Below are 9724 nucleotides of genomic sequence, written 5' to 3'. Positions count from 1 at the left end.
TTTGAAAAGCATTGAGCTGATTATTCATTAGAAATAAGCTAGTATTTTTTAGCACTGCACATGTGTTTTTATATTGGTTAATACCAGCAGCGGCAGCTTATCATTTGACAACTGAGGGAACATAATATTCAGTGTAAGGCTATTTCTTTTCTGACTAAGGGACCAAGTTCCCTTTTTTTATTTCTGTATCCTTGATTTTAAATGTATTTGTACAGCTTCCCATGGCCATGGAAATTTCACAGAATGTTAAAATTGTGATTTCCATGGCTGGGCAAGTTGTCTTTAAACATAAATGTACATAGTGAAACTACTATTTTTCTAGCTATGCTCAAAATATTTTATTGGATAGAAATAGCTCTTTGTACGTGTAGTCTTAAAAATGAATATCTAGCAATCCCCCCAAAAAAATAGAAATGGGGTGGTGATAAGGTGATGTCTTGCTTTATGTCCTTGGCTATTTATGTTTAAAAAAAAAAAAAAAAAAAGGTTTTGAGAGTAGGCTTTTGAAAATTTGTTCTCAGTTTTGTATATAGCCTACACTGCCATTCAAAAGTTAGTTTTTCCCCCGTAGAATTTTACTTTTTATTGTAATAATATTTCACATTACTGCCTTTAATGTATTTTTGATCAAATAAATGTATTTGCCTTAAGAATAAGAGACTTCTTTCAATATTCTTATCAATATATCCTATATGTTTTCTTAAATATTCTTATACAGCCCATTAACTAATAAAATATTATCGAACATACCGAAGTATTCTCAAATAGCCTATACGTTATTGTTATTATTGTTATATTAATGATAGTATTATCATTTGAAAATGTATACTATTACTTTAATTCCAGACGAATTTAAACAAACTTACTTCCATGTTGTTTTCGAGAGTATTAGCGTATCAAAATACATTAGCTTGTCTTGAAAACCTCTCAATAAAAACGTAAAGAAATGATAATATTCGACTAATTTATGTAAAGCTGATGATTGTGTATGACATCATGTTATGATGAGAGATGCTGTAATGATTACAGCTGCCTGACCTGACAGCCTGGGCGGAGATTAACAGGCTTTTTCAAACTATTCTTCGATCGGCTTGAGCTTTGGCCAACACTGAGCGAGATGATCGAAACCACCATCAAGTCCCATAGCGTTTTACTGATCTGTCCCACCGGATAACAACAACTGCAATCTGCTGAAATGTGCTGATCTAAACTTATGTTGTTCTTGAACTCTGGAAGGTAAGCTTCGTTTTTGTTTTGTTTAGATTTAGTTTTATGCTTCGATATCTTTGCTTACTAGTAGCCAAACTGCTTTTGAACTCATTCGAGATTGGCTAAACAGTTATTTTGCCAAGATTTCTCAAGGGCAGTTTTAGGGCATTTTTATTGAGAAACAATTTTAACTTGTTTGACAATTGTCAATTAAAATGTTATGCCATCCGTTTGTGTTGGAGGCCTAACCCCATTTAAAGTGTTATTTAGGTACATTATGTAGGCTATAGATGATAGTTTGAAAGATCTAGATGTATATGTGTTTTTTATTGCTGTAGATTCACTATCTTTAATATGCAACACTTTTTAATAGTATAATGTTTTGTTACCATTTTCTAGATTCATAAATAGTTATTTATATGAGGCCTATATATTAATGTATTAAACATGTTACTTATATTGATACATATAGTAGCATTCAAGTGTAAAAGTCCAGATCTATAAGGTTCTCTTACTTGGAAATTGACAGTCATATACTGAAATAGCAAACAACACTGTATTGATCTCCTCAGTAAAAAAGAAAGAAAAAAAGAGAGAATGAAGTGTATTTATGTAATTTATTTCCACATGCCTATGCCTTTCCACCTGACCAAAACAGATAAGCACAAGATTATCTTAAATAACAAAAGAAATATGGTTAGTTGACATGACACTTTTTACTTTCCTTCATGAAAAATATTCAAATATTGGATATGGGATGAAGCACTTGATGATGAAGAATATGTATTTTTCTCACCATGTAATTTAGAGACTATTGAATAGCACATGGCAATATCATTCATTATTTTGTAGAAATTAAATCTTATTTAAAAAAACAAATCTTATTGTCATTATATATTTGTATATATGTGGTGTATCAGCTGAATATGCAGCTCTAATCTATACATCTGTGTTTCTGGGTAGCTCTGTCAGGCTATGTCAAGTGTTACATCACTCTTGATATTAATGTTGGCCAAAGGAGAAATAGCTTTGCATGCGCGGAAATGTATTTGTGTTTTGATCTTGACAGTTAAAATTTAAAACCGTTTTTATGTCATAGTTCATAAACAAGCATGTTTTTTTTTTGTGCAAACTGAACTGCTTGCTTTGTCGTCTCAGTCTTCAGACTCATTCCTTCAAACTCTTACTTTGTGTTATTTTCTCAGCCTAGTTTTGCAGACGATGTCCAGTCATTTCATGGAAGAGGAGCGATCCTCATAGCCCCGGCGAAAACATTGTTTCTTTGGAACATCCATCTCATTGCTGGCTTGATTTCAAGGAAAGCCGGATTTTTGTTTGTGCTTTGGTCCATGTGAGAGGTCGAAAGTGTTTCTCCAACGTGTCCTCCAAAAACTCAGACTGTTGTCCAAAGCAGACGAGGCTCAGCCCCCTCATTCGGAAGTGATGGGAAGTGTGAGAGCCCACCGGTACAGCATAGTGTCCTCGGAAGAAGCCGGGATGAAGCTGTCCCCCATCGCTGTGCAAAATGGCTACGGCAATGGAAAGGTGGGCAGCAAAGTGCACACGCAACACCAAGAACAAAGCCGATTCGTCAACAAGGACGGACACTGCAATGTGCAGTTCATCAACATGAGTGAAAAAGGTCAACGCTACCTGGCTGACATCTTCACGACATGCGTTGACATCCGCTGGCGTTGGATGATGGTCCTCTTCTGCCTCTCCTTCATACTGTCCTGGCTTCTCTTTGGATTAATATTCTGGCTTATTGCACTTTTGTCCGGGGACTTGGAGAATCAAGAGCAGATTTGCATTTCGAACGTCGACAGCTTCACGGCAGCCTTCCTGTTTTCCGTGGAGACGCAAACTACTATCGGATACGGCTACCGATATGTAACAGAGGACTGTCCTCTTGCTGTCTTCATGGTGGTTTTCCAGAGCATCTTGGGATGCATCATTGATGCCTTCATTATTGGTGCGGTCATGGCTAAGATGGCCAAGCCTAAGAAAAGAAATGAAACCCTTGTGTTCAGTCACTATGCCACAATAGCCATGAGGGACGGTAAACTGTGTCTGATGTGGAGGGTCGGGAACCTCCGGAAAAGCCACCTGGTGGAAGCTCACGTTCGCGCCCAGCTGCTTAAATCTCGCACCACCGCTGAAGGCGAGTTCATCCCGCTGGATCAGTTAGATATTGATGTCGGATTCGACACTGGTGTTGACCGTATATTTTTAGTGTCGCCCATCACCATCGTCCATGAGATTGATGAGGACAGTCCATTCTATGACATGAGCAAGCAGGAACTGGAAAGTTCAGAGCTGGAGATAGTCGTGATTTTGGAGGGCATGGTGGAAGCTACGGCCATGACCACTCAGTGTCGCAGCTCTTACGTGACGAGTGAAATCCTGTGGGGTCATCGATTTGAGCCAGTCCTTTTTGAGGATAAAAATCATTACAAAGTGGACTATTCGCACTTTGAGAACACATACGAGGTTTCCAGCACGCCTCAATGCAGTGCTCGAGATTTGGCCGAAAAGAAGTACATCACATCTAGCTCGAACTCTTTTTGTTACGAGAACGAAGTAGCCTTCATGGATAAAGAGGAAACTGAGGATGACGATGATGATGATAATGACGAAGAGGACCAGAATAACATCAGAAGAGACAGTGTGGCATTGCAAGGATCCAATATTGATGACGTCAAAAGCACGGCTTCTAGTCAGGATACTTTACCACTTCAACTCAAACCGTTAAGACAGCAGCCAGAGATATGACAACTGAAGAAAGTTGCTTTGTATGTGGTGACGTTGGTGTACAGCATACAAATGAAAAGGCCTGACTGAGGAAAGGCTGTTTTGCTGCTGTTTTGAGAGCATGTTGCCATTGATTTGAGAGGAACCCAAAAGGTTGGGTTGCAGATGTCTTGAAACGTTCACTTTGACTTGTTATCTAGGAAGACAGATCAACAAACATGAACTTTCAAATCTACTCTGACACTTTATACACAATCAATTTGTAATATAGACAAGAGCAGCACATGTTATAGATAATATAAGCTCTGTTCCAAGCCAAGTAAGCCAATCACAGCAACTTAAAATCAATTCCACACTAACTCAATATGGTTTAGAAAAAATCCACTCCTGGAAAATATGCTTCAATGGCGTTCTATATAGAACCCTAGGGTTCTTGGGCCTCATTTATAAAATGCTGCATTGAAACCGTCCTACACTTGATCTTACCATAATTTCTCCAATGTCTGTATGAGTGATTTAGAGAAAGAAAGAAGTAAAATGTATAAATAGCAAATGATCTTGAACGGCAGCTGAATGGTTTCAGGTCTCCGCCTTGTAAACTGCATATAATTAATGTCATTAACATATAAAAGAGCACCAGTCAATATCCAAATGATTTACTTGAGAACGGCGAGCGGCAAGAATTGCTTAGACTTCCAAATACCTGCAGTACTCCGACTCTCTGTCGGCGCTAAGTACGTTTCCACATCAAAGACCGTTTTTATGAATATGAATGTTGGCATGGATTTTAGCATATGCTGTGTGTATGCATGTTTTATAAATGAGGCCCCTTGACATTTTATACCAAAAAAGGTTATATATAAGGATAAATTAATTAATTAAAATAATTTAATTAAAACTAAATCCATAAAAAGGTCCCATGATAGGAACCCTTAAAAGGTTCTATGTATGAAGCGCCTGATGGAACCCTTTCAGGTTATACACTGTAAAATATTTCTAACCCTCCCAAATTTTTCAATTGGCCTAAGTGAAATTCTGTAAATTATAAAATTAAATTTACAGATTTTCACTTGGGCCAATTGAAAAATTTAGATGTTATCGGTCACTTGAAATTTTTGATTTGGGAGGGTTAGAATTTTTTTACAGTGTATATATATATATATATATATAGTTCAGATGCAAAAGCCTCTACTGTAAGTGCCATCTGAAATTTTCTTCTAGAATGATCATTTTTATCAAGCTTGTATATTTAAGTTCAATAATTTCACTTAAATGACAATTAATAGGTAATTTTCATTGCCATTTAAGTGAAATTACTGAACTTAAATATACGAACTTGATAAAAATGGTCATTCTAGACGAAAATTTCAGATGGCACTTAGAGGCTTTTGCATTTGAACTCTTCATATGTATTGCATTTGAACTCTTCATATGTATAAGTTTCACATTAGCATGTTGCTAAAGTACTCTAAAAGGCATACAAATGCATGATATGAAATTGGTTAGAGCTACAGTAGTTTCCTAATGTAGCGTAATGTCGTTTGGGAACAGCTTTCACACATGAAGCCAGTCTATGATGCCGTAACATGCTGTCTAGGTATGTAGCTCACTGGGTTTTGGAGCAGAGCTATAATTTTACAAGTCACAATGATTTTACAGGACAGACTGTTGACTATTTTGTCCCATTGTCCTTGCACACTATTAATAGTACATTCAGGATAATACCTTGTGTCGTAATGAAATCATGTTTGACTTCAAAAGCAGAGGCGGTACAATGAAGCCTGCCGTGAAGATGAGAACCAAATGTTTCCTTTTGATCTGGTCTATGAAATTAAACCTACAATAGAGGCATTTTTGAGCATTTAAAACGTACGCAATGATGGCACAATTCGAGATAAATGAGCATAAAGTTAGAACCCTAGCATCCATATTTCACGTTTCTAATGTGGTTGTCATTGGCAGTAGGCATTTTTATGTGAAGAGCTATGTGTTCACAGATAATTTGAAAACCTTAGCTGAAAATAATGAAAGGAACCTGTTAATGAGCTGGTCTCTTAACATACGTCTCTCCCCTTTCTATAAATATACTTCTGTATACAAATAAATGTTACGATATCAGGTACTGAGGATTAGCCATCCATTTTAATGACCGTATAAGCTAATCTAGGGCACTCATTGGTGAACGTAAAGCTACTCAGTCCATGCACTGCATCTTCCACACAGGGTTTGTCAAAGCACACTCAACATCTCAGGGTTTGGAGGAATTCTGGCATTCATACAGTATGAGCGGTCAAAGAGTTGTAAATACACTACAGCAAATCTTTGAATAATATGTAAAGAATGTCATGTTCGTAGCAGTATATGTTCTTTCGATGTGCAATATAGCTTCAGTGACTGAAGACATGAATGTTAATATTTATGAATGAAGGCTCGAATGTTATTTATCTGCTGCTATTAAGGAAAGGTTATAAAAGATAAATATGTTGACAAAAGGAGAAAAAAAATACTATTTGTTTTGTATGACATGTTAAAACCCAAGCAATAATGACTTGCAATGCTGGTATTTAAACACCAGAAACAGTAGGGAACCAATATCTAATGAGGTTTTTTTTTATGTACAAGACTGTGACAGTAGCTATCAAAATAAATCACAATAAAGGTTACTATTGATTAACAATATAATCTGTATTATATAATCTGATTTGTATTAAATTGAAGGTGAACCCCGGTCCATATTTTTAAATGTTTGGTTTTATGCATAATTATGTTATGTGTTGCTAACAGCAGGTCTCAAAATGCACAAATTAATATCTTTGACATGTTTGTGACATAAAATATTATTTTATTATAAATATTTCTTGCCTGCAGCATATTTGATATTCCATAAAGATGATTGTATTTTGATCACATCACATATTATGTAATCTTAGTGACAACATTCCAGATGATGTCACATACGGATGCACGCTGCATACCGAAGTTCATTCGGTTTTAGACTGTAAATGTAGTTGACATTGAGGATCATCCAGACAAGGATTGTGTGGCTTAACTAATTTGAATCCATGACCCTAGTTTGTGTTAACAGAGAATCGATTGGACAGGAGATGCAATGAGAGGATTGGATTTTGTTCTGCTGAAAGTCTGATTTTTCCCTTAGGCAATTTTCCACATTATCCAATGACATGTCCTCTTTACTAGGAAAGAAAAAAAATCAGTTGACTGTATTTCATTGAGCATCAGATACTTAAAGAGATAGTTCTTCCAAAAATGAAAATTATGTCATCATTTACTCAACCATATTTTGTTCCAAACTTGTGTGAGTTTCTTTCTTCTGTTGAACCTACAATGGAAGTCAATGGCTACGTCAACTGTCTGGTTACCAACAAAATATCTTTTGTGTACAACAGAAGAAAGAAACTTATACAGGTTTGGAACAACTTGAGTAAATGATCACAGAATTTTCATTTTTGGGTGAACTATCCCTTTAACGAACAAGTATTTATATTATATTATTTTATATTATATTATATTATATTATCCAAGAAGAGGTATTTCTTTGCCACAGTCTGGGAGGAAAGTCCCTCTCACATTTAAAGCGAGTTCAAAGCCTTCATAATCCGAGCTACAAAATAAAGTACACAAGGTAATATGAAGCAGCTGTTGCAGTGAAAGTTATTAACAGTGCAGTGTCAGTTCAGGTGTGGTCTCTATAGTTATTAGGTTTAATCTCTAATGTTATTCCTGATGAATGAAGTCTGGTTTTGAGATTAGGATTATCCCTCTACCATGCTGTGCAGGGAAAACTATATGACGCACAGTTCCACAGAGCAGTGAAGTAGAATTAAATGGGTGTTAGTAAAGAATTTGCGTCAATATGTTTCTCACTCGATCATGTATCTGATTTTTGTTTGCATTGAGTCTGCAAACAAAAATGTTGAGTGTGTCATGGTGGCGTATATGGGCTGGTAAATTCCTAAAAGGGTTGATCGATGGGCTGCACCACTAAAGTTTTAATATCAGGTAATTTATGTTACAATCCAAATCATTTAGAGCTGCATTGTGCTCTAGAGAGGACGTAAAAAAACTTAGTTTAGTTTAGTTTGGTTTTAGGTCAGTTGCTAGCCACAAAACTTTGGAAAATTCTGAATTGTATCACAGACTAACTCATTTAAACAGTATGCTAACTTCAAAACAAAGTTAAAAACACTCTGTGACTCACTTAATGAAAATGAAACCATGCATAACGTCAGCATTTATTTTGTATTTTAAAGTATACAATATTGCAATTTTTATTCTGGGATAAACCCTAAAATAAAAAAAGGGCTACCCCTAAAAAGAGCTACTCACATATTTATAGGATCATTCAGGATTCTCTAATTCAGTCTATGATGGTCAATCTGATATACATTGGTGATACAAGGAGACCATAGAAATTGGTATGTATTACTTTTAAACTGTATTTTTTTTTATGAAGCTGTTCAAATGCAGCCTGTATCTTCATATCTTCATATTGCAGTTTATGTATGTTTGGAACTACACAGTCTCTGCAATATATATATATTGTAGTTCCATACATAAACTGCATTATGAAGATACAAATATGTCAAAACACAAGATAAAGAGTCAGGTTTGTCTAGCAGAGACTGTATTGTGGTTGACATCTCCACACACTGACATTTCCTGAGAGCATTATTGACAGAAAACACATTCCCTCCAATGCTGATTACATAAAGCAGTTTCCGTTAATGACCTCTAGCGACACTGAACCACTATCACACTACTAAAAGTATGCTGTGTGCACAGATTACATAGTAGCATATGCACATTTTGTGTATGCATATAGATTACTCATATTACCTAATACAATTGCCAAAAATGTATTGACTGAACACGGTGCAAGTCCCCCTGGGGTGAAAATATTGTTTTAATATTTTTTATATGTCTATGGTGTTTTTTATATGCTTTAAGACAATATGCTGTAAATTCATAAGTCAACACCATTGCTGAGTATTTTCTCCCTATAAACGGCAGAACCAAAGACAGTCTCAAAAACACGGTTTGAAATCTCTGGTGTTTCTGACGTCACAAACTACCTTGTAACCAATCACGTCAACATGTGATCGTCAACGGGTGGATCTCTGAGCTGGTGTGAGTGAGTGAGTGAGTGAGTGAGTGGAGGCGGGGAGAATTTGCATATTCATAGAACCACTTATACTAAATGATGCAAGGGTGTAGAGTTACATTCAGCTATTTTAAGGCATGACAAAAAAAAATTCAAGGAAAAAATATTTAAATATTAAGGTTTAAGTGATAAAATTATTGACTATAGGGGGAGTTTAATGCACTTTTCCAGCCCCAAACCCCATCTCTTAAAAATTAATAAAGGCTGGTTTCTAAAGTACTTCTTCCTGCCTCTATGTATTAATGCTCATGGGTAGCCTAAATGGGTTCCATTCAGACCTTAACGTTAAGTATTTTACTGTTACATGTCAACAAGATTCAACAAGACATTTTCACCTGGCTATGCCCAATGTTTAGATCTGTTGTGGTATTTATGCAAATTAGCACATATGTAATTAGATTATGCACCGTTTGTCCATGTTAACAAACCATTTAAAAAAACTTGTAATACATTTTTTGTTTGTCTTGATGTAAGTAATCAACTCAGTAATTTTCATGGTGATATCTAAAGGTTAAGATTTTACCCTATTCACGTAAGAAAAGGAATGAATAGGCTATATTTGGGTCTTTTTCGAAACTTTCC

The 9724-nt window shown here is 35.8% G+C and overlaps 1 protein-coding gene across 1 annotated transcript; it reads left to right on the top strand.

The window, feature by feature from the left end:
• Positions 1–2574: 2574 nt before the first annotated feature.
• kcnj2b (potassium inwardly rectifying channel subfamily J member 2b) lies at positions 2575–3981 on the top strand (the record flags this gene model as incomplete). Its single annotated transcript, XM_081391663.1, has 1 exon — positions 2575–3981. The coding sequence occupies exon 1, from the start codon at positions 2653–2655 to the stop codon at positions 3979–3981; it is 1329 nt and encodes a 442-aa protein (XP_081247789.1). The 5' UTR covers positions 2575–2652.
• Positions 3982–9724: the final 5743 nt, after the last annotated feature.

Source organism: Scardinius erythrophthalmus (assembly GCF_964197995.2).
Source record: "Scardinius erythrophthalmus genome assembly, chromosome: 1".
NCBI classification, from domain to species: Eukaryota; Metazoa; Chordata; class Actinopteri; order Cypriniformes; family Leuciscidae; genus Scardinius; species Scardinius erythrophthalmus.
This window is presented reverse-complemented; position numbering and strand designations above follow the sequence as displayed.